This window comes from Emys orbicularis, chromosome 2 (assembly GCF_028017835.1).
Source record: "Emys orbicularis isolate rEmyOrb1 chromosome 2, rEmyOrb1.hap1, whole genome shotgun sequence".
Classification (NCBI taxonomy): Eukaryota; Metazoa; Chordata; order Testudines; family Emydidae; genus Emys; species Emys orbicularis.
This window is the reverse complement of record NC_088684.1, coordinates 277,616,448-277,641,885: the sequence shown is the minus strand read 5'-3', so window position 1 is coordinate 277,641,885 and position 25,438 is coordinate 277,616,448. Positions and strand designations below refer to the sequence as shown.

Here is a 25,438-nt window from a genome sequence, read left to right as displayed (position 1 = left end):
TATGATGTGACCACTCGCCCTTCAAAGCCCCTCATAATCTGGCTCCCACAAATGCTCTCCCCATTCTCAGCACAAGGACATGCTGCTAACCGCTTCTTGAAAACAAATTGTGTAACCAGTGTTGCCATGTTGTACGTTTTACTTGTTCGTTCTATTTCGAAGCCAATGCATTTATTATAGTTGCTAGCTACACTGTAAGCTCCTTGGGGCAGGGACTGTCTTTTTTCATATGTTGTAAAGTACCTGGCCCATTGTTGGCATGTTAGAATGATGAAAGAGTAGTGCTACTTGTACATATAAGGAGCCTGGTATCATATGCTTAGGCAGTGGTGAGATGGAGCCGGTTCGCACCGGTTCACGCGAACCGGTTGTTAAATTTTGAAGCAGTTTTAGAAGCGGTTGTTAACCCGCTTCCATGTGCTGCGGGAGCCATGTGGACCGCCGCCTGGCCCTGGGCACGGGTCCTGTTGCTGCTGCTGCTCCCCCGACCCCTGGCCCTTGGGCTCCCGCTGCTGCCTGGTGGGTCCCCGGCTGCTCTGCCGGGCCTGGGCTGCGTCCTGCTGCTCAGGCTGCTCCAAGCCGCTCTCCCAGTGAGTACCCGCCACCCTGCCCACAGCCAGCCCGTCTCCAGCCAGCCCCGCACCCCCTGCCCGCAGCCAGCCCCTGCTGCACCCCGTGCCCTGCCCACACGAGCCCCGCACCCCCTGCCCTGCCTGCAGCCAACCCCGCAACCCTGCCCTGCCTGCAGCCAGCCCCTGCCGCATCCCCTGCCCTGCCTGCAGCCAGCCCCTGCCGCACCCCCCTGCCTGAAGCCAGCCAGTCCCGCACTCCTCTTTCTCCAGCCAACCCCTGCCACACACCGCTGCGGCCCTGCCCGAAGCCAGCCAGCCCCACACCCCCGTCTCCAGCCAGCCCCGCACCCCCTGCCTCCAGCTAGCCCTGCCCCACGCCCTGTCTGCAGCCGGCCCCACGTCCACTGGTGCCCTGCAGTTCCCAGGGCAGTAATCCTGCACACCTGCTTCAATGAGGGGGGCAGGGAGCAGCTGGGACCCACACGTGTGCACACCACACCCCCAGGGAGTGGCGGGGACCCACACATGTGAAACGGAGCTCATTTCTAGTTCAGGCCCATCTTTTTAAAAAAGAACTTTAGGTAGGGTTAACATACATCCGTATTTTCCTGGACATGTCAGGCTTTTTGGTTCTTAAATCGCCGTCCGGGAGGAATTTTTAAAATTAAAAATCTCCTAGGAAAATACGGACGTATAGTAACCCTATTGGTACAAAAAATACATACTGTGGCACATCCCTTAAATCAGAACTTTTTATAGGGAACCAGTGGTTAAGATTTTGGCAGCTCATCACTGTGCTTAGGTAAAGGTTAGATTTCTAATAAACAGTTTAATATAGAAACAGTTAAAGGCAAAAGCTCTCATCTCTGCATTCCTCACAAACTGTAAGACAGAGATTCTCCTTTCCTACAGAACCAAGAAGCATCTTGAGAGAGGGGAAGCAATGCTTTCTCTCTCTACACAGTACACTTCTACAAGACTTGGAAACCCTGCAGGACAGGAGAAGATACTCCCTTTTACCTGATGTGCCTCAGTTCTGCAGTAGAGGAGAGTCTCCTATAGTAGATGAACTCACATCACTTTAACATTTAAAAGGCACTGAGAGGGAGGATATCTGGGGTTTTAGAGCAGCCCATTAGAGAAAGGTGCCAGTAGTGAAGGTAAGACGTAGATCTGAACTTTTCCAACATTCAGGGACATTCAGTGCTAAGATATTTATTTCAGTCCTATCTCTGTTAATACTATAGGGAATACATTAAAAACTCTGGGACTATCAATTCACTGCTGTAAATTTAGAAGTAGAACATTCCCCAAAAGTCCTTTACTTTAAAAAAATTGTACATAAAAACCCCAAAACAAATCCCAAATGTTAAAAGCTAAACTCTAATGTGAATTCTTTAAGGAATATTACACTCCTACCTCTGAAAAAGAAGCCTTTGCCTGCTCATGTGTGTCATGGTATTCATAGAAAGGTACAATTTCAGATCAGTTTAGGACTTGTAAGTAGTTAAACAATCAGAGAATCTGATTTTGTTCTGGTTCCCTCTGTAGAGCAGGTACCTACATAGCTGTATGTGCTACTGAAACCTTTTTTTTGGGGGGGGGGGGAACCTTTTGTTGCAACCAATATATTTTTGGCTCTTTGGAGACAACAAAAACAGATAGCAGGCTTGTTAGTGCTGACAATGCTATAAAAACAAATATTACAGATGACATCTCAGAAAGGTAATGTAATACCATGTCTGCACTGATTCCATTTGCATCCTTCCTACAGTTAAACAACATGATTAGGGTCTTTAAAAAATAATAAATCCTTCTGCGCTTCTCTCATTATCCTAACTTAAAAAATAGAGCTAGTCAGGAATTGCCAACAATTTTTTTCCAGTGGAAAATGCAGTTTCTACCCAATCAATATTTTTTCAAGAGAAACTTTTGATTTTGTTAACTTTATTTTTCATTGAGGAAATCAAAACAAAACAAAATACTTCCGTTTGTCAAATCAAATCGAAATGTTTCATTTCAGGTCAGTTCAACACTGTACTGCATCTGCCTGAGCTGTGCTTCCTGCAGTGCATCGTGGAAGTTGCAGTATGGGTTCCACATGACCCCATTCTCCTCTATGGGCCAGGGCTCTGAGGTAGCACCAAGCATCGTCTCTCTTAGGTTCCTGGCTGACTGGTTCTTGATCATATGCTCAGGGTCTAACTGATTTCCATATGTGGGGTCAGGAAGGAAATTTTCCCCAGGTCAGATTGGCAGTGACCTTTGGGGTTTTTGCCTTCTTCTGAAGCGTGTGGGTGTGAGTCACTTGCCAGGATTATTTGGCTCACAATCATTTGCCTGCCATTGCAGGCACCTCGGGCACTAGTGCACCTCAGTCCCTCCTATTCTTGCCTTTGGCACATAATAGTTAAGTCTCCTGAGGGCTCGATCTAATTTCAGTTACTGGGTTTAGTGTGCAAGTGGTGGGTGGTGTTGGTGGCCCGTGATATACATGAGGTCAGACTAGATGAGACTGGTTGTCACTTCTGGATTTAAACTCTATAACTCTAGGAACAGAGCTTCCTGGCTGGATTACATTTCCCATGAAGCAATGCAGTCTCTCCTCTGGCTGAACCACTGCAGTGTACCATGGGAGTCCCATGACTAATGTGCATCATGGAGGAAGCCTGACCCATACAGGAGAAGGGGGGCAGCACCAAAACTACAACTCCTATGATGCACTGTGGCTGCTCAGGTTGACATGGACACAATTCAATTCAATTGAACTGACTCAAAATATAGTATTTTGATTATGGGAACATCAAAACACAACATTTTGACTTTTCCAAATTGAAAGTTTTCCAAACTTTCCAGTCCATTAAAAATGTCAATAGTTTGCATTTTCATCCTGGTTCAGGACAAAAACTGATGTCAAAATATCAGAATTTCCTATGGGATGAAAGTTCCCATTTTTGACCAACTCTACTTAGAACCTCTCTCCTGCACCAAAACTTATTCTTCACCACATTTGGGAAATGCAAAGGAGTGTACAGAGCCAGAACCATCTAAAAATGACAACCTTATAACAAGCACCATTCCTGGCTCTGTGGGATCCTGAATAACACAACCTTAGCAACTGTTGAGTTTAGACTTTAGACTTAACTCTAGACTTTAGAGTCTTATTCTGACCACAACACAAAACTAATGGCTCGAAGTGATCATAAAATTTAACAGTACTAGCAATGCCTGCATATCAGGGCAGAACCAGGTTTGGGAGCAACTTCAGATCTCTTGTTCCACAAGCAAGAAATTATCACAACCATCGTGAAAGTGATCTGCGTACAAGCCCAAGAGGTGAGGAAGGCTATATTCATTTTTTGTTCATCTAAGCAACTATTAAGCGCATTATGTTTTGTTCTGGAATTTATTCACCTGTATTATCTTTATTCTCCATGAGATAAATTTAAGTATTATTTTATTTATTTTAGTAGAACTATCTTACCCTGCACAAGTTAATTTTGGTAGCAATAAAGCAACATTCTGGGAAGAAGGGCCCTTGCTCTGTTTTACAATCTGCACACTTAGATAATCAAAGGCAATGTGACAAAAAAACAGACTGCATATCTCAGTTTGAGATCTCTACCTGTCATCTACTTTTCATCCATTTGAAATAAATAAATAAATAAATACAGCTATGTTTCTCAGAGTGACTCTTTTTCAGGTAACTACATATTAGCTGTTCTCGCTGTGGCTATTTTTGTGTTTCTTTGTTTAACATGACCATGTCTTATCTGCCAGTCTGCACACCTAATAGTTGTAAGAGTTTCAAAATGAACAGAGGCAATAAGAAAATAGATTCACCCACTGGTTATACTCTCCATAAAGGATCTGACAGCAGACTAGTCATTAAAATATGCTCCTCATAAACATATTTTCCAAATGCCCAACAGATCCACTACATCATTAATTCTAGTGCCTTTTGTATAGTTTAATCTCCCACACCCAAACACAGGTGTCACACAAGGAGGTGGACTTTTATTATTGTGCATTCATAAATATTTTTTTCAGGTAAAAGATAGTCTCCTTCTCGTGCAAAATGTACAGTAAGTGGCCAAACTATAAATGGTAGAAACTTATTCATTTTGGGAAAGAGGTCAGCGAATGGGCAAAAAAATCCAATTTTTGTCTGTTTCACATTCAGTTACGTCTTTTCCTATGCCATACTGCAGCCCTGGCTAAGAATGGGCTCCTGAAGTCTCATAAACTCAGCAGGGATGGGTCTCATCAATACTTTGATGGGAGATCTCCAAGTTGAATTCAAGTACTGCAAGAAGTGGTAGTTGCCATTTTACAAATGACATTCTTATTTCTGAATCTGTATTGAAGCAATACTCCAGCATAGGGTCAGGAGTATTGGACTGTTGCAGGTACTGTCTTTGAGATGAAAAATAAAAGCTCCTGACTACTTCTGGCCTAGCAGAGTCCCGGGGACTTTTTGTGAGGCCAAAGCGGTTAGCTGTGATGCACTAGCCAAATTCCATTTAGAGTAATTCTGTTCTGTTATCCCAAAATCCCCCATAGCTCCATTAAAATGAAGTAATCTTCGTATACTGTCCTAAAACTATTATATAGTATTTCTGTACATTTTTTAGAGGCTTCTGCTTCTCATGCCAGTAGTGATAACATTTCAATGGTGGGAGCAGTGATCTTTCTATAAATGCAGCTTCTAATATTTGCAGTGCTCGGGCCTCTCTATAGTGCCTTTTCCTCTACCTTTCTCCCTATCTTTAGAGTTCAAATAGTAATACCGAGACATATTTTTCTTACCAACAAGATTGTGCATAGTTTCCATGTCCATTCTACACAGGGAGAAGCAGTTTTATTAAACTAGAAACTTGTAGTCTATAATAGTTTTGAAAAACCATTTAATGTGGTACATGCCCCATCTGTAGTGGCAAAGGATCTACCGTATATACTCGTTCATTAGCCCGTTCTTTTATAAGCCGACCCCCCCAAGATGGATAAGTAAAAATAGCAAAAACTGTATGACCCTTTCATAAGCCAACCCTATATTTCAGGAGCTGACAAACTTTGGCTCCTGGCCTGCTAGTGGGCCTGGACATTTTGTTTACCTGGAGCGTTCAGAGGTACGGAGCCCCTCAGCTCCCAGTGTCCGCGATTTGCCGTTCCTAGCCAATGGGAGCGGCGAACTGCAGCCACAGGGAGCTGAGGGGCTCCATGCCTGCAGACGCTCCAGGAAAACAAAACAACAATGTATTAGATATTCAATTCAATGATTCCATAGAGTTTTAATTCATCAAATTTTGGTGTAGACCCATTTATAAGCTGACCCCCGCTCTTTAAGCCGTCCTTTTTTTACCAAAAGTATTTGGCTTATGAACGAGTATATACAGTACTTAGTGGTGCATTAACATCTTGCTATTATAAACTTGTTTAAAGGTGGTTCTGGTTAATATGCATTCCGAGGGCCTAAATACCAATCATTAATGTAATTTCTTCAAATATAACATTTTAATTTTATTAAAGGAACACTCTCATAGTTTAAGTCCAAAATTTCTGCCTAACTCAAAATTGTTGTATTATATCGTGTTGAGGAATATCTTAGGGCTCAATGTCCTTCTCACACCATCAATCTATTCCTATGGGAAAGATGGGGATTATTTAGGGTTGGGGAAGGTAGAGGACCTTCCCAAAGAAAAAAACGTTGTTCTGACCCTGTTTGTTCTAGTTAATAGTTAACTAGCCTCAGACCACTGCAGACAACTTTGGTAAAGCTGCTTATATGATCAGGGCCAGTGCCGTAACAAGGGCGAGAGGCACTTGCCTCGGGCACACAAAGCCGGGGGGGCGGCGCAGAAAGTGGTGGAGAGAAAAAAAAAGCTGCTGGCACGGAGATATTTATAACCCAGGTGATCTCTCCCTCCCCCCCCCCCCCCCCCGTGCCTCCCGGCCCCGACTTGCTTCACCCCCCACCCCGCCCTTCCCCAGCCCCGGAGGAGCAGAGAGTCCCTGTCTTTCCTCTGCAGCAACTGCTGCCACAGGGTCCTTTTCCCCCCCAATTCGACTGCCAGGGCAGACTGACTGTGAGCCTGACCTTCCCCCTCAGACCCTTTCATTTTCCAATGGGACCCTCCAGCAGCACAGCCCCACCCCCCGCCCACAGTCACCGCTCCTGCCCCATGCTGGGCAAGGGGCAGCCCCATCCCTCACCCCCAATGAAGCTACAGTCAGGGGCAACAGCAGGGGAGGAGGCACATGCAGCACCCCCCGGCACCCACCACGGGGGAGGCGAGGGTGATTCCTGGACTTGAGAGGGGCCCTAGGAGCACATGCAGTGACAGTGGTGGGGGTGAGTGTGCTGCTGGGGGGGGCCAAGAAAGGGGGACTCCTCCCCCAGAGCTTGCTGCTGCTGGCAGGGAAAGGGCTGGAGGGAGTCCTCCTCTCTGGCCCCTGTCCCAGAGCAGCCTGCCTGCATCCCAAACTCATCACCAGCCCTGCCCCACCCCAGAGCCCACACCCCCAGCCAGAGCTTTCACCCCCCCCACCGCACCCTCGACCCTCTGCCCGAGCCCCTCCAGCACCGCAAACACCTTATCCCCAGTCCCAGCCAGAGGCCTCATCCCCCTGCACTCCAACCCTCTGCCCAAGCCCTGAGCCTTTCCAACACCCCAAACACCTCATCCCCAGTCCCAGCCAGAGCCCTCATTCCCCGGCACCCTGACCCTCTACCCCAGCCCTGAGCCCCTCCAGCACCCCAAACCTCCCATTCCCAGCCCCAGCCAGAGCCCTCACCCCTACGCTCGCCCTGAGCCCCTCCCACATTCCAAACCCCTCATCTGCAGCCACACCCCACAGCCCTCACCCCTGCACCCCTTCCCTCTGCACCCCTCCCATCCCCAAACTCCTTCCCAGAACCTGCACCCCCTCCCTCCGCACCCCCCCCATCCCCAAACTCCCTCCCAGAGCCTGCACCCCAATCCCCTGCCCCAGCCTAGGGCCTGCACCCCAGACCTCCTCCCTCACCCAAACTCCCTCCCAGAACCTTGGGCGGGTGGGGGGCGGAGTTTGGGCGGGGGCAGGTTCTGGGCACCACCAAAATTTCTACAAACCTGCCACCCCTGATCCTGCCCTGCAAACCTGAATTCCCAGCATTCTCAGGACACAGGCTGATCCCTAGTGGCCACTGCTGATATCCAGCACCTCCCTCCTCTCTTAACCTGTGAGTCCCTCTCTGGATTGGAACTGGACTGGAACCAAAGACCATCTTGGAAGCAACATTACCAGCCCAGTCAAAAATCATGAGTTAGACCCCCCAAAATCACAGGCTCTACCGCCGCTGCTTCATTCATTCTTCGGCGGCAATTCGGCGGCAGGCCCTTCCCTCCGAGAGGGACTGAGGGACCCGCTGCCAAATTGCCGCCGAAGAGCCGGCCCTGGGGGAGGGCGCAATTTTATATTCTTGCCTCAGGCGCAAAAATACCTAGTTACGGCTCTGATCAGGGCCTAAATTAAATGGACACACTTTATCATAGCCAGCTCCATGTGCTTGAGTATTTAGATTGACAGTTCTCTAGTGAATTACAATATCCACAAATAGTATCACCATAACAATATTTGGCAAAACTTATTCATAAATGAACTGGGGAAATAGAGCATAGGAAACCATAGTGGGAGTACCACCCACAGCGGCATGAATAAGCATCAATAAATGGCATAACAAAAATTGATCTCTTTCCAGTTAATTGCCATCTGGTGATATTTTACAATATGAAGTTTAGAAAAAGAGATATTACATGCTGGCTCCAACACAAAAAAAGATTGAGGAGAAAAATTGTTAAAATAATATGTTGTTAAGACTCTGCTTTAAACAGAGCTAATCATATTATATTCAACCACTTTCAAGCAAGGCCTATTTAAATCTATGATGTCTTGGATCTCCAAAATCCCTAGATTGATATCAGGACTAGTTGGAGTCTACAAAGCACTGATGGAAATGAAAATGCCTAAATCCTCATTCACTCCAAAACACCTAAAGGAGCATGAAGAGAGCTGATGGGGCTGTTCATGAGAGGGGCTTTGACTTAGGCACTTGAACTACCCTCAGAGTTCCCTTGTGTGAAGATGATTTTTCAGCTGAAAACAACTTCTTAGTGTTATTCTAATAGAGGGAAAACAAAGATAATGAGATGAACAACAGCTTAATATTCAGTGTAGATCACTCTGTTAAAAGGGAACTAAAATGGCTAATTGTATGCTTGGACATGCACCCACTGAGGTCCAGTAATCCTTTAAACCACTAGTTCATCAGGACAGCCCTGAGATGCATCTGTTTTGATTTACTTTATCTTCACTATACACACCCACACCATTTTAGTTATTTCTTAGTACGTGTTATATCAACCAACATGACATCTGCTACCCCTTTGCTTGCATGCCTCCCATTTCCTCCACCCTTTCTTTGTTATTTGCCTTCAGATTGTAAACTCTTCAGAGTGGACATGACAGATGGACAAACAAAAATGCCATTGAGTTGAGTGTAGCACCTCGTTTTGCTTGGCTAACTTTAATGCCAGATATAACGTAGTCATGGTGCTATGAAAGCTTCCCCTCGCTCCTTTTCCAAATGCTACTCAATCATCACAGATAGCAGCAATTTCTGTTGCTCAATAAAAAAAGTGATTGAGAGATTTACTCTGATTGCCACATAAGAATATGATTGAGTGATCTTAATGTCCTAGTCTATTGACAGTTGATAAGATGGAAATACTACAGAATATTACTAACTTTATTTTTTCCTTGGAAATCTCTGATTTCACCATTGTCACGTTGATTATGAATAAGTCAGTCATTATTCAATGGGGAATGTCTGCATATAATCCAGGGTGCAGTAGTTATGCCAAAAGTAACATCAAGGACAAGTGCAGAGTCCTGTACTTAGGATGGAAGGATCCCATGCACTGCTACAGGCTGGGGACCGACTGGCTAAGCGGCAGTTCTGCAGAAAAGGACTTGGGGATTACAGTGGATGAGAAGCTGGATATGAGTCAACAGCGTGCCCTTGTTGCCAAAACAGCTAATGGCATATTGGGCTGCGTTAGTAGGAGCATTGCCAGCAGATCAAGGGAAGTGATTATTCCCCTCTATTCTGCACTGGTGAGGGCACATCTGGAGTATTGCGTCCAGTTTTGGGCCCCCCACTACAGAAAGGATGTGGACAGATTGGAGAGAGTCCAGCAGAAGTCAACAAAAATTATTAGGGGGCTGGGCACATGACTTATGAGGAGAGGCTGAGGGAACTGGGCTTATTTAGCAGAAGAGAAGAGTGAGGGGGCATTTGATAGCAGCCTTCAACTATCTGAGGCGGGGTTCTAAAAAGGATTGAGCTAGGCTGTTCTCAGTGGTGGCAGATGACAGAACAAGGAGCAATGGTCTCAAGTTGCAGTGGGGGAGGTCTAGGTTGGATATTAGGAAAAAACTATTTTACTAGGAGGGTGGTGAAACACTGGAATGGGTTAACTAGGGAGGTGGTGAATCTCCATCCTTAGAGGTTTTTAAGGCCCGGCTTGACAAAGCCCTGGCTGGGATGATTTAGTTGGGGTTGGTCCTGCTTTGAGCAGGGGGTTGGACTAGATGACCTCCTGAGGTCTCTTCCAACCCTAATCTTCTATGATTCTATGATTTTGCTGCTGCCCTTAACTCTCTCTAAACCTCTCTGTCAATTCCATGGCATCTATCTACAATTTGACCCTCTCATCATTTCACACCTTTGCTCCTCTCTCCCATGATCCTGTATATCTGTTTAATCCCCAACTCCACTCTCCCCTTTTCCAAACATCTATACATCTTCCACATTTACTTTTATGCCTCTACTCCCTGACACCTCTCCTGAACTTCTGACTCCCGGCACAGAAACATGACACTTACCCCCACTCCCCTGCCTCTGCCCAACATCTAGTTGATTTTTCATAAGCACAGTTAAGACAACCTATCAGAAACTTCTCTACCACCACTCCTCTCCTCTCCCAGCTTTATCTCTAAAACAATCTCTAATCCCTTCTCCCATTTTCATCCAATCCCACAAACTACCCCTTCCTAAATCTGCCTCTAAACCTTAACAGTGGTAACTTCAGCAATATTCAGGCAGAATAACTATCCAACTGGATAGTTGGAATGTGTGACGGTCAGAGGTGTCAATCTGTTGATACAAGAACATCTGAGGACACTGCTCAGGTTTTGTGCTGGAGTGCAAATGTGATGAAGCTGGGCGATATATTATTGCTTTTGGAAATGGAAGTGGAAGTCGTTCGGAGTGCTGGAGTCCATCATCAGCAGTTGCACAGGCAATGTAAAAGCATAAAGGAATGCAAGAGATTTCCCCCTAACTTGCTATTTCTGTAGTTTTCAGGCTTCCTGCTCAAGTTGGCCAAAATGGCCATCCACAAACCAGGAGGAGGAAATTCAATGGGGAGGTGCTCTATGAACTCTGGGAGCTATTTCCAGTCCTCAGATGATCATGCCTCCAAGCAGAATTCCTCTGGGCAGTGTCCACTGACTCCTTAGACATCTTTGAGGAGCAGTGGGCACCATCAGGGGTTCTCTGCTCGGTGTCCTCCTCTGGAGCCTGGATTTTTCAATCTTTGACCTTCACTCCCATCTGTTTTTTCATTTGTTGTCCCAATAATTCATTTGTGGTCTGGGTTCAGTGGTTCCTCCCCTCATTTGAAGGGGGGCAGATCATTCTTTTTGGGTGGCCCTAAGCCGACCTATCCCAGTACCAATAACAGGTAACTCAGGAGACCCACATGACAAGTAGTTGGGAGCTTTTTCTCTTGGACTGAGGGAAGCCTGGGTAGCTGAGCTGGAAGCCTGACTGGAGGCAGGGACTGATCAGGTACTGCAGCCTGCCTAAAACTCTGGGTAAAGGCAGACTGTAATGATCTTGGGTAGTGGGAGTGAAATTCATGAATTTGGGCCAGTTTGAAGCTGGAGATAGCCCGTAAAAAAGGTTACCATCTGGGCCGAAGAGTCAGTTGTTTATGCTACTTTTCTGTTGGACTGCAAGTGAAAAAACTTTGAGGCCCTGGGGGAAGTGAGTGGTAGGAAGTGGATCGCAGGGAAACATGCTCGAATCATTCTGGGGTATTTGCTATTACTGCCTCTCATAGGGCCCAGGGTCAGAGATTGGGAGAGAGGGCCCTGGCTCCTCTATCAACCTTCATTTTGTGGAAGGGGCTGTGATGGAGTTTGATTCTGGGTGAAATCCAGACCAGTGAGGGGTTGTATCACCACTTGCCCTGCAACCGTGGGTGCCTTACAATGCTTTGCTGCTGTAGCTCCCAGCCTAGGACACTTACAGCTAGCCTACAGGCATGCAGGCAGGACTGGATTAACACAGGGGCTTTAGGGACTGCAGCCCAGAACCTCTGGCTAAGGGGGGCCCCCGCAGGCCGCATGGGGCCTGCTGCTTCTTTTCATCCAGCCCGTGGCAAGTCTCCATGTTGCGGGCCAGACACCAGTCCCTGAGCATCAGCGCCCTGCTCTCCGCGGGGCTGGAGCCACGAGTGCCGGCTTGCCAGCATGTCCCTGCGGCCCCTAGGCGAGAGGCATTCAGTGAATCTCTGCGTGCTGCCCCCATCCCCAGTGCCGTGGCCAATGGGAGCTGCGGGGGCAGCGCCTGTGGGCACGGGCAGCGTGCATCACGCAGAGCAGCCTGGCTCCTCCACCTAGAGGCTGGACGTGCCGGCCACCTTGGGGAGCAGAGCAGCGCAGAGCCAGGGACTCTGCCTTAGCCCCGCTGCACCGCCAACCAAGAATCACCCGAGGTAAGCGCCTCTCAGCCGGAGCCTGTACCCTGCACCCCAACCCAGAGCTCCCTCCTGCACCCAAACACCCTCCCAGACCCCGCACCCCCACCTGCACCCCAACCCCCTGTCCCAGCCCTGAGCCCCCTCCAGCACCCAAATTCCCACCCAGAGCCCAAAACATGAACTTCCTGCTGCTTCCCTGGCCCTACCCCCCAGCTGGAGCTGCACCCCCTCCCACACCCCAATCCCCTGCCCCAGCCCTGAGCCCACTCCCACACTCCAAACCGCCAGGGGCCCCACAAAATCTAATAGCCTCAGGACCACAAGAGAGTTAATCCGGCCCTGCATGCAGGTCACATCCTGAGTATCTGTGTGCTCTGCAGCCATCCCTGGTTTAGCAACTCTGACCCCAACAGCCCAACCTGGCATCCACCAACCTTGATTGAGAAATACTAAGGTTCAGTTGTTCTTGTAAACAGACAAAAGCACATCATGACTTATTAACTTAACTGGGGTAAATACATCCTTCCATTTAAACTCAGCACTGAATTGGTTTACAGTAAACATAAAACAAACTTATTAACAATAGGACATAAATTAAGTTATGCCAAGTAAGAGGAATAATGTTAGAAAGCATTACAAGCATATAAAAGTGAAAACACCACATCTAGAAGTCTAAAATTTAACCTAGCAAGGTATAGGCTTTCTTCGGGATGGTTTCTCAACTATATTCAGTTTCCAGAGACTTCAACCCCTTCTCCCGCTTGGTTGAATGACCCATCTTTCTCAGCTTGCAAAAGCTCTGTTCCCTTAGGTCTGTCTTGTGATGGATCCTAAAGATGGCTTTTGTTTTTGCTTATATCTTCCGAAGTTCAATTACCTCAGTTCAAGAAGCAGGATGACCATACTGTTCTTCCCTTCCTTTGGGCTTCCCATCCCTCTGTATGTAAATAGGGCTTCCACTGTCTTGATTCCACTATGCTTAATTTATATAGGAAACAGGCAAATAACTGCCTTCTATCTTGTCTGGGAGGGAACCTGTTTCTCCCTGTTTGGCCATAGACTTTAACACTTAATATCAAGTATCCATATTTCCTCATATAGTGTTAATACATACATTTCACAATGATATTAATCACCAGTGTGTCGTCAGCTTTCAGAAAATACCTCACTCTATGCACTTTTATAATAAAGTAATATTATATACAATCAGTTGATTCAATTGCTTATCACTTTAGACCCCCGGTCTTTAGAGACCAGTAAACCTGTGAAATTGATTTTTATGAAGGTACCCCTTCAAAGTAAAGTTTATTAAAGCTGTGAGGAAGACAACATGGAGTCTGGTGGTAAAGGAAGCTTCATGCTCTTTCTTCCCCACTTGTTAGCTTAAATGGAAATTGTTTTGTTTCCTGCCATCTCCTTTCCCTGCTGTCTTGATGGTCCTGTTTACTACTTACATGCAAATATGGAACTTCATTGCCTTTGCCTGAAGAACAGGCTGGTCAGAGAATCAAATTCACATTCCTTTGTCTAAGTGAGACCTGTTTACCAACTCCCCCTGACATGTTTAGTTTAAGCATACTTTAGTCATAATTCTAACATATACACATCTCGTAATATCCACCATGTACATATATCACACAAAAATATTTGATATTAGTTTTCAAATGCCACCTCAATTCATATTTTGTACAAAATGATTACACTAGTGTAGAGTGTGAATGCAGGGGTGCCCAGTGTCACAGGGGCATTAAACCCCTTTCCCTGCCCCCACCCCAGAGAAGACAGAGATACTGTAATCACTGAGTCAATGGCATGCCACCCACAGGGGCCCAGAGGTGGGCTGAAGACCCTTTATTTTGTTTAACTCTGTTATCCCAGAAGGGGGTGAACCCAAATGGTGACCCAGCCGGAGGGCCGAGTTGCTATGTACCGAAAAGCGGACCACCATAGTGTTGGAGTGATTACTGGTGAGGGACACTGGGAACAGGAGAGAGCTGGTACACAGTGACCTAATCACTAGAAAGCACCACCGGTAAGCCCAGTCCCCATCACAGGTGGGTTTGGTAATGTTAACACCTGTCCACTAAGTACCAAACTGAGATCAATTGATTTGCCATTCCCCAATAACTAGCCATCAGATGGCAGCAACTTTCAGCCACTACTAATCCTAGGCTGAATTCAAACCACTGACTAAAAAAGACACTGTATCCTTTTGTATACTTTCTTCGGTCTTGTCAGCCATTCAGTATTCTTGTAATTTAAGAATCAACATTTGGATGTAGAACTAACTCCATATTAATACAGACCCTCCTCTCTCTCTCTCTCTCTCTCACTCATTCAGTTGGATGGGGGGGTTAGGGGGGCAGGAGAGGGAACCCAAGCCCCTGAACTGGCAGTTATTCATCATGTGTTCAACTTTACTCATATAAGTAGTCCCGGGACTGAAGCCCGTCAATTTTGTTTAGCACAGTGTTCTTTGTGAAATTCATACAAATAATATGCAGCACTATCTAAAAGTCTATAAGTTAATGTAATCAGTTTCTACCTACCTACCATTTTTAAAATTAACCTGCAACTGAAATGAAATGTAATTTACTCTGTTCATTCACTGTATGTGACAAGCTTGAATGTAACCTACAGTTACTGCTTTATCAAAAAAAGGATCTTTCCTAGTTCTTCTAAACTGAAATGCTGCCACATCAATTACAGTCCACTTGATCTTGGTTTACATTTACAGCAAATTTTGATAAAATAATTTCCATAGCACTTTGAAGGCAACTGTTATTATAGGGCACATGGAAACAATTATTTCCAACAATTTACTTTCCAAAACACTTTGATTTATTGCAATCATAATAGAGAGCTAAAGATACAAAAACAGAACTCAAGTTTATAAACCACAGTAGAACTACATTGCTACATTCAAAATACGTCATAAAATATTAACTTTTTTGTACAAATAACCACATCCATTTCACTGCAGTTCACAAGCATCACCTTCTGCATTACAAATGTATACTTTAAGTCACCATATCTAAAATAAAATTAAACATCAAAATACAATAATTTACTTAATACCAATATTAAGGTGATTGTACTCACCTTAAAGTACTGACCTAAGTTTAATGTTTTAGTATAAATAAAACATCTCTGATGCAATATTGTAATAAACAATACTGACAATTTCTTTTGTTCCCAAGTTTCCCATAGCATCTAAGTAATCTAATATGAAAATCAGATCCAACTGTATCTTTTTAAAAGAGACACTATCAAATTGAAACCAACAATTCTGTATGAAAATGTTGTACCTTCTATAGTTATAAGCAACACCCAAGATTAGTAAAACTGCTTGATTTATGTATTTGAAAACATGTTGTGCACAGCCAATTTCACTGTTTCTCCTGTGTAGTTATTTAGTAAGGGAGAAACGGACTAGCCGAAAAGATCCATATTGCCACCAGTAGGGGAGCAGAATTTTTTTTTTTTTTTTTTTTAAAGGGAATTTAGAAAACAAAATAAGGATATATTGTTTGTAGGCTGCTCTGTCGGAAACTTGTTTGTGTTCTTGTTTTTTAAAATAGTTAACCATCAAAAATTCAAGTTGGCAGTATCCCTTTAACATATAAGGGTTAATTTAGAATATTAAACTATCAGCTCTATTTTTTATCAGTCTTCTGAACACAGTATATATACTGGATACAATGTACTCAGCTGTTTTTTTTTTCTCTGAGAAACTGAACACCTTGTTGGAAAAGATAAGACCATCTCTTCTTGGCTAAATCTAGTTTTTTTGCCATATGTTTTCACATTTAGTTGCGTGAAAAATGCTACCAGTAAAGAAGCATTTTAAATGTCAAGAAGCAGTAGCAGGCAGTATGTTCTCTTGCTGATAATGGTATCTTATAAAAACACATTCTTATAGGACAGACTTGCAATAGTATGTGCAATATAGGGGTAGAGGAAGGAAGATCTACAAATCTAATACTTTATCTTGCATTTTAGCTTGTCAATACCCAACTTCTTGAAACAACCATGTAGGTATTTGTTATAAAATAGATATGTAATCATTTGAAGATGATCATTTTATTGTAATTAATAACTTATACAACAATTTTGCACACAAAAAGGTCCTGTGAGGTTCTGCAAGGGTGTATATTTATATTTTTGAGTCAGTCTATAGTGAGACTTACTGGATCACCTACTAAATACAAACTAAATATGATTTTTTTTCTAAAAGTACATTGTTTTTAAGTGGACTCCAGCATTTATTATAGAGGTTTTATAATGTATCTGTATATATTTGCACTACTATGTGTGAAGAAAGTGGGATTGTGTTGAAACAGAGGAAAGCAAATGTATAACCTCCACAGCAACCAAAAACGTCAGACATATTGTACAGTGTTACATTTGCTTTTATTGCAGTAATTGTTGCCTACAATTGTACAAACCCTTCATAAATTAGTAAAATTTAAAGTTTTGAACTCATGATTAACAAGATACTGAAATGATGTTCCACAGAGTGATTAATAAAATTCTAAAAGGATGGGAGATTTTAAAACTGTTTCTATGCCCAGCAGTGCTAGAGCTGTTTATTTTCCTGGCTTTTCTGAAAGGCAATAAAGCCTTTCCTCCTTTTCAAAAAGATCCATACTTTCAAACTTCTTGTGATTCCCAAAAAGATTTTAAATTTATGTTCAGGGCACCAGGAACCAGAAACTGAATTGTGTCAAGAAGCGTAATCTAAATGACTGCATTCTTAAAATAAAAGAAAATACTAAGATAATATCGGAAGATTTTGGACACAGGCATATCACAAAATTTTGAGGCCATGAAGAGCAGGGTCCATGACTGAAGCAACTGAGGACACTGCTGCTATCTTCAGTCCAAAATCCTTCTCCCTAAAAAACATGTCTCACCTACCCCCCTCACAGCAAGCACTTAATGTCTTATTCTCTCTGGCTTGAACACTCCTACTGAAATAATTAGCTTCACTTTTAATCCTTTTTACAAACAATATTAGCATTAGGAAAACTGTACAGTTTGCTTTAGAGGGGTTCCTCTGTTTTTAATTTAATTGTTTTATTATAGAAAGGGGGATTTCTCAGAGGAAGCTAATTTAGATAGACATTCTGATCCCCCTAACCAGTCCAGGCAGCCACTAAAATGATGCCAAATGCAAAACTCTCTAAGTCACCACCTTCTTCTTGCAAGGTGAGTCACTGTAGGAAGCTGTAAGTCAGGGTGACTGTTTGGATAGATATCATTGTGAGTAGCTTTGATGGGGATTTAGTTATAAGAGTTTCAGTGAAAGAAGAAGGCTTGTTGCGATGAGGTTTGGATAAGATGATGTAGTGTTTAGCTGCAGAGCATGAGGTTACTCGTAAGAGTATCTCTGAGTAGATTAGGGTTAGTGTTGGGGGTCTCATGATTTGGGGGAGCTGAATTTGGGGAATTCAAGTGCAGGGTTTAGTGCTTGGAAGTTCTCTGTGGGAGGTTTATTTAAATGGAATCTTAGTAAGAGGGCTTAGTTTGAGAAGGTCTCAGCAGGATAAGGCTTTTTGATGGTGTTCATGGGATATTGTTCAATAGTTTCGGGGCTCTCCATGAGTTAAGCTTAACCTGGAGTTCAGTATTGTGTCACTGGGTGGGTTAATTTGGGGTATCTCAGAGGGGGGTTGTTTGGGATTTCTGTGTATAGGGATCTCAGTGTGAGTTTAAAGCATATGAGGGGTCCAGTGGAATGAGTTGTGATTTTGGGAGATTAAATATATGGAGACCTTGGTGCATTTAGTTTGGGGTGGGTGGCAGTGGGGTACTTTTAATTTTGGGGGCACGGTGATTGGAAGGTTTCAGTGGAAGATTTAAGTGTGAGAGGGGGATTCAGTGGGATGAATTTAGTTGGAGAAGCATGTGGGGGTGTGTCTCTCACACTAATGGTCTCAATAGGGTGAGTTTGGTAGGGTGTCTCAGCAGGATGAGGTTAGTTTGAGGGGGTCCCATGTAGTTGATCTCCATGGCTGAATTTGATGAGGAGATTAGGGAACTGGTGTTGAGGTTCTCTGTGGGAAGCCTCAAATGAATGGTGTCACTGTAGCAAGTTTAGCTGCTGTGGATCTTACATGAATGCTCCCAGGGACACAAGTACAGGTAGGCACATTGGGGAGCTCTCACAAATGCTTTTGGTGGTGTAGTCTCTGTTAAGATGGATTTCACCTGAAAGCCCTCAGTGGGGAGGTTTCACACAATGGTCTCAGTGGGGTAGGTTTGGCAGGAGGGTCTCTGGGGATCTCACACAATGGATTTAGTGGGGTCGGTTTGGAGTGGGTCTCTGGGAATCTCACACCATGGTCTCAATGGGGTAGGTTTGGAGTGCGTCTCTGGGGATCTCACACCATGATGAGTCTGGCAGTGGGCTAGGCAGTGAGGGGGGCTCATGAAACTGGCAGTGGGGCGAGTTGAGGGGGGGGGTGTCTTTCAACCTGGTGAGTGGGGAGGAAATGGGGGGTCACACACGAGGCTCACAGCAGGGTGGGCTGGGGGGGTCTCACACGAGGCGCTCGACGGGAGAGGGCTGGGGGCTCGTGCCGAGGGGCTCACAGGAGGCGCCCGGCAGGGGGGCGGACACCGGGCGCTCGGCGGGGCGGGCTAAGGGCGGCAGGGGGCGGACACCGGGCGCTCGGCGGGGCGGCTCGGGCCGAAGGGCTCACACGAGGCGTTCAGCGGGGGAGGAGGCAGGTTACACGGGGCGGGCTGTCCGCCGGGCAGCCCCGCTCACCTGTGATAACCCAGCCCAGCCCCCTCCCGCTCAGCCCGGCCCCTCCTCTGCGGCCGCAGCACTCACCGAATCTGGCCTCGGCGGCGGCTCCGGCGCGCGGGAGCTGGCTGTGCGGGGCGGCGGCGAAGACCGGCAGCAGCAGCAGCGGGAGCATGGAGCCGAGCGCCCCCATCATGCCTGGCCCATCGCAGGCGGCTGCCCGGTCCGCTCCGCTCCCTCCGGCGCTCAGTCCATGCTGCCTCGTCCGGGCTGGCTTCGCTTCCCGGCGGCTCCCTAGATCCGGCAGCAGCAGCTTCAACACCCAGGACAGCTACCAGCGCCGCCCGCCCCAGCCGGCCCCTCCCCGGCCTCCACGCCAGGCAGGCAGCAGGAGGGGGAGCCGGCGCACAGGCGCCTCCTCCCTGCACATGAATGAGCTCCGCGCTGCAGCTGCTTCCCATTGAGCCCTACGGGCCCGGGCTCCCGCCCCGCCTCTCCTGCCCGCACCTTGGACTGGGGGTGCGGGAGCTCCCCCCCCCCCCTGGACTGGGTTTGAAGGAGCTCCCCCCCACCCCTCCCCGGACTGAGGGAGGGTGGGCTTCCCTGACTCCCTCTGCCCACCCAAATGCTTCTAAACCGTCTCTGCCCCAGAGCGAGGTTCCCTATCAGCAAACGTTGGTGCCTGCAAGGTGCAGGAAAGATCAGGTATTTAAAACAACAAAAAGGGGCCTCAGGGTGAAATGAGGCTCAAACGCCCCAAAATATCAGCTTCCCACCGTCACCCACAAACACCCTTGACATTTTGATCTGCTGCCACAAATACATTTTTCCTTCTAATCTCCTTTCTAATCTCCCTTATGGGGAGGATCCACTGGGCCCGGGACTCAAGTAATTATGGGGAACAACAGAAAAAATAACAAGGACAGGTGGTACGGTCAAAGGGTCAAAAGTAGGGAAATAGGTAGGTCCCTGCCACACAGGTTAGGATCTCTCAGCCCCTTTTCTCCCCCCAACAAATTTTTGCCCCATCTCCCCTTCCTCCTGTGGGCACTGCCAATATTTTAACAAGGGTTTCCACCAACATTGTCCTTCCCCTTCTCTCCTCCCCCCTCCCCCCCAGCCTATCTCAGGGAAAACTCAGCAAAACAGGAGGGGGTGGGGAGTAAAGGACTTGAGAATCTATTCATCTGTTTTCCACATCATCATAACCCAAGGAAGGAGGAAATGATGTTATATTAAGTGCCTTTACTGGATAAGTTTATAGTAAATATATCAATACAGTAAGAACTGCATTTACTGGATAAGTTTATAGTAAATATATCAATACAGTTAGAACTGCATTTACTGGATAAGTTTATAGTAAATATATCAATACAGTTAGAACTGCATTTACTGGATAAGTTTATAGTAAATATATCAATACAGTTCATCCTGCTCAATTTAAGTGAGAGGGGAAAGCGTTGTAGAGGGGTGTCAACTGTGTGTCCACCTCAAAGAGATTTTTTCCAAAATACTTGCAACTTCTCCATGAAGACGTTATTTGTCATTCAGAAGTATGTTAAGAGCCCATGGATGAACCATATCCAGCAGGGCTGATTTAGAAGTATTTGGATAGAATGTGTCTCCATTAGAAACCTAGTTATCACCCCAACATTCTCTTTAACTGAAAGACTGGCTATTAACTAGGGGCAAGGGGGGATCTCGCAAGAACCTCCACCAGAAAAAAACCCTGCTTTTATTTCCCCTCATAGGCTCTTCTCATCACCTCACCATTTTCATAGATCCTTTAGTGTGTCTAGTTTAAATCCCAAGAATCTTGCATTCTTTAGCTCATACAGCTGTCCTGTTATTGCTCTTGCCGTCAAGCCCAGGGGCATACAGACAGCTGGACCCCAATACCACACATGGGTAATGACTTAATTCATATATTGTTGCTGGGCCTTTATGCAAATGACCTTTCATTATATTTGATGACATCTCTTCTTCCCCTTTTTACTGGGCTAGAATCATTATAGTCTGTCATTCACAAACTTTATAAAGTTGGAATAAAGCGTTAACTGTCACTTATCATAGATGTGGAACTGCAGCATACATGGAGGCAGAGCATTGCATTCTGGGACCCGTAGTCTCTCCAGGTTGCTCTTCCATATTAAAGTTTAAAGTGAATGCAATCTCCAGCGTTCCTACATTTTACTCTTATAAGCAATTTGTGAGCCCCTACCTTAAGACGTAGGAGTGATAGTTGTGGATGTGGTATAGGGTTGCTTCCTTACTTAATCATGGTGGAGGAGATGCAAAGAAAAGGACAATTCATGACTTCTTGGAAAAACATAAGTTTGGAAAGTAGTAGGCACACAAAAGTGAAGAACATCATGATATTTAATTTCACTGGAGATCTGGGAGGGGAAAACCAAAAAAGCAATATAGAGAACAGAGATGGAAGTGCTGCAAGATAAATTAGACTGTTCTCATGGGTCATGCAAACCATTTGGCTTTAAAGCCAGCAGTAGAGGAAACAACGACAAAGGCCATATAAATGTACAGGAAAGTGCAAAAAATGACTGAGTTAAGAAGGGGCAAATAGCAGGCATAATGATAAAAGTTGTTTAATATAGCACAAGATAACTAACATTAGTGCAGATAATTGTAATTCCTATTGTTTGCAGTGAACTATCTTCATAGCTACTAAACATTTATTAATGAATACAATGTAGAGCGTCGTGGAAACTCAATAAATTTGTATGCATAGTGTGCAGGTGACTGGAAAGATTACAACATTAATATTTAAAAACGTGAACTTGAGAGACATAGAAGGCAATTCATCAAAGAAAAGAGAAATAATAGAAATTGTTTAAGTACACAAGGCCAGTGAAGGCAGGAGTAAGGCCTCAGAGAGGATAAAGATAATTGACAAGTGAGACAGATATTCCAAAACTATTGAAAGGGCAACCGTAACAGGGTCGGCACCCCTCTCGCGAGTGCCCCCACTGTTTGGGTGTGTTTTGTCTTTAAACCAGTCCCACCTGCTTTTGGGCTGCACCCCCAGGGCTGCCTGCGTGGAGGACCTCTCTATTGCGCCTGACCTGGGATGAGTGTGGCAGGACCCTGAGGCCTCCAGCAGGGGGACCCAGGGCCTAGTCCACCCCATCACACTTCTCCTCTCCCCGACAGGATTGGGGTGGTAGTTCTGTAGAGAGTACTCTCTCATTTTGCCCCATGTTAGCAGGGTCTTCCCCCTCCCAGACTTCTCTGTCTGGAGGGCTATTAGTTATAGTCTCTCTGTGCCCTGATCATAGGTGCTGACTTCCTCTGTTCCCAGGGGGTGCTCGACCCCCAATCCACCCCAGGCCTCACCCCCACTCCATCCCTTCCACCAACCCTCACCCCCACCCCGCCTCCTCCCACTGCCTCCTGCACACCACTGAACAGCTGATTGCGGTGGGCGGGAGGCACTGGGGGCAAGAGGGAGGTGTAACCTGCGGGGCTGCCAGTGGATGCTGAGCACCCACTATTTTTTTTCATGGGTGCTCCAGCCCCGGAGCACCCACAGGGTCAGTGCCTATGGCCCTGATCTAGCAGTGTCCTTTTCTCTTGGGCCTCTTCACCTTGAGAGTCTGTATTACTCCTTGCCTCTTTCAATCAGGTCTCCCTTCCCCAGACCTCACTGTCTGGAGAGCTTCTAGCCAGGCTTTGCCCTGTGTGTGCAATTTAAAGGCTTTTGCCATTCACTCCAGAGGTAGCTGAATTTGGGTGACAGGGGACGTGATTCCTGCACTTTCACCTCCTGGGCTTTGGGGTCTCTGTATACCAAGCCTCTAACTGTGTTTCATAACCGTACATCGTATGGAGCAAGCGCCCTTTTTCCTCCTCGGTGAACTGGAGCTCTTCAGTCAGCTGCTCATTCTTGAACTTGAGATCTTCCACTTCCTTTTCTGCTGCCTCCAATCGCTTCACCATGTCATCCTCTCTTAGGAGGGAGCTCATAAAGCCCACATGCACTGTTCCCTTCCCTATCCTAGGGTCCTGTTCTTTATCTCCACCCTTCTCTTTTGCCTCTTCTAGCTGGGACAAATCTGTCTGGGCCTCTGTGATAGTTAGCACACTGGGTATTTTAGCCTGAGTTCCCACAGTGTTCTGCTTGATACTGAACTCTGTATGGGTCCCTGCTGTACTCTGCTGGGCCCAGGCCTTTGTCTGGGTCTCTATTGTATCCGGTTGTACCCGCTGATCCTTCTTCCTCTGGGCCTGGGCCAGTGCTCCCTATAAAGCCTCTGCCCCTTGGTTTCCACCTGTACCCGGGCCAATTCCTTCTCTACCGGACCACCTGGCTTATAACTTTTTCTCTGGAGATGTTAAGCCTCGTCCAACTCTTGCTGGCACTTCCTCAGCAGGTTCCTCACATCTGGGGTATTCTGGTCTTGCTTCTGGACTCTTTTCTGGGGTGTCCTTACCCTGCTTCTCCCACTGAGACCAGCTGGAAACGCCTTACCCAGCTCTGTGCCCCTCCTGGTAGGACCTTCAGGAATTGCTTTAGGACCACCTGAGCCAGGTGCTCATCCACCTAGCTGGTTTCTGGGCAAAGCCAGCATGTTGCCAGGTCTCGTAACTTCTGGGCCATTACCTGTGATCGTGCCCTAGCCGATCCAAAATGTCTGCCTTCACCACAGGGTAGGAACTTGCCTGCTCATTGCTTACTGCCCAGTAAGCCACCTGTGCCTTACTCGTCAGGAATGGTGCTATACGGGTTGCCCAAGTTGACTCTTTCCAGGCTGCTGCCTTGGCTACCCACTCAAAAGTCCAGAGAAAGGCCTCAAGGTCCTCATCTGGTCCGAGCTTCGCTAGGCCTGGAGCGAACTGACCACCAGTTCCATCACCAACTGGGTCCTGGGGTGTGGTGTGACCCAACCACCTTTGTATCCACTCCTGTTGGTTGGAGTGGATCTCCTGCCACCGTTGCTGTGCCACAAACTGGGCCTCCTGTTGCCTCTGCAGATTCTCCATTACTTGCATCAGCAGGGCCTGGGGCCACTGCTGCTGTTCCTGCTGCATAGCTGCCTCCTGCTGCTGCTGGCCTGCTACCAACAGGCGGATCACCTCTTCCATGGTCATGCCCCTTGGTGATCCGGGGTCGGTCTGAAGGATCTGGTACCAAATGTAATGGGGTTGGAACCACTTCTTGTGAGTGCCCCCTCTGGTTGGGTGTGTCTGCAGTCTTTAAACCAGTCCCAGCCCTGCCTTCGGGCCATACCCCCCACCTAGGGCTGCCTGCTTGGAGGACCTCTCCACTTCTCCTTACCTGGGATGAGTGAGGCAGGATCCTGAGGCCTCCAGCAGGGGGCCTCTGGACTTAGTCCACCCCATAACAGCCACTTTCAAAGTTGGTAAGCCTAAAATATTACCAAGAAGATCCTATTTTACCTTAGGACTAGGTCTTATTCTCTAGTCCTACAGATTTTTTCAGCAAATACTTATTTTTGCAGGATTTCTTAGTCCCATGTATTCTTCATTAGTTCTGCATTGCACCTTTGGGAACACACCCAGGCAAAAACAAAGAAAACCAAAACCAACATATAAAAAACCTGATAAGGTTGATAGGTCTAAAAGTTAACCTACATAGTCTTTCCACTGAGGAATTTCTTACTCTAAGACTGTTGATTATGAAACAGAGAGTAAATTGGTGCACATACTGTGTCATAAATATCCATTTTTGAGAAAATACTGAAAACAAGTATCAGACAAAATAAAATAGCTAGAACGTTAACTATGATTTGGGTGTGCATGAGAAAGATTTACAGTACCTCTCTGTCTATGATAACACAGGGAGGAATCATGTCTAACAAACCTGAACATTTTTTTATAGTAAAAGTATTGATGGTGGAAGCATCAAATGTAATTTATCTGGACATACCAAATGCTCTATCTACAGAACATACGAAAATGTAATCTACAGGCCAGTAAGGATAATGCACAGGAGAGTATGTGCTGCCTAAAGAGATAAAAAAAAATGTAGCTCAGATATTGAGCAAGGAACTTGAGTAAAGAAGTTTCAGATACTGTGAAGTGACCAAAGAATATTACAGGGATCAGCATTAGGACTGATTTGGTTAATTCTGTACTGTTAGGTAATGAACTAGGAGGAGGAATGTACAAGAAGGTGGAAAAAATTGTTTATAGAATTTGGAGGGATGCAAGAGTGGAGGGTAGTAAGTTGAAGAAAAAACAACAGAAAGGTGGTTTAGTCAAATCAAAACAGAAAATTTCCAGATCCAGGGATAAAAAATATGAAAAAGGAAAATATTTCA

The 25,438-nt window shown here is 45.9% G+C and overlaps 1 protein-coding gene across 1 annotated transcript in view; it reads right to left on the bottom strand.

The window, feature by feature from the left end:
• The window catches only part of PTPRN2 (protein tyrosine phosphatase receptor type N2), a 959,094-nt gene extending 939,762 nt beyond the window's left edge, over positions 1-19,332 (bottom strand). Inside the window, exon 1 of the mRNA XM_065400104.1 lies at positions 19,224-19,332. Within this exon, the coding sequence (XP_065256176.1) occupies positions 19,224-19,332 (109 nt within the window). The remainder of the gene's footprint in view (positions 1-19,223) is intronic.
• Positions 19,333-25,438: the final 6,106 nt, after the last annotated feature.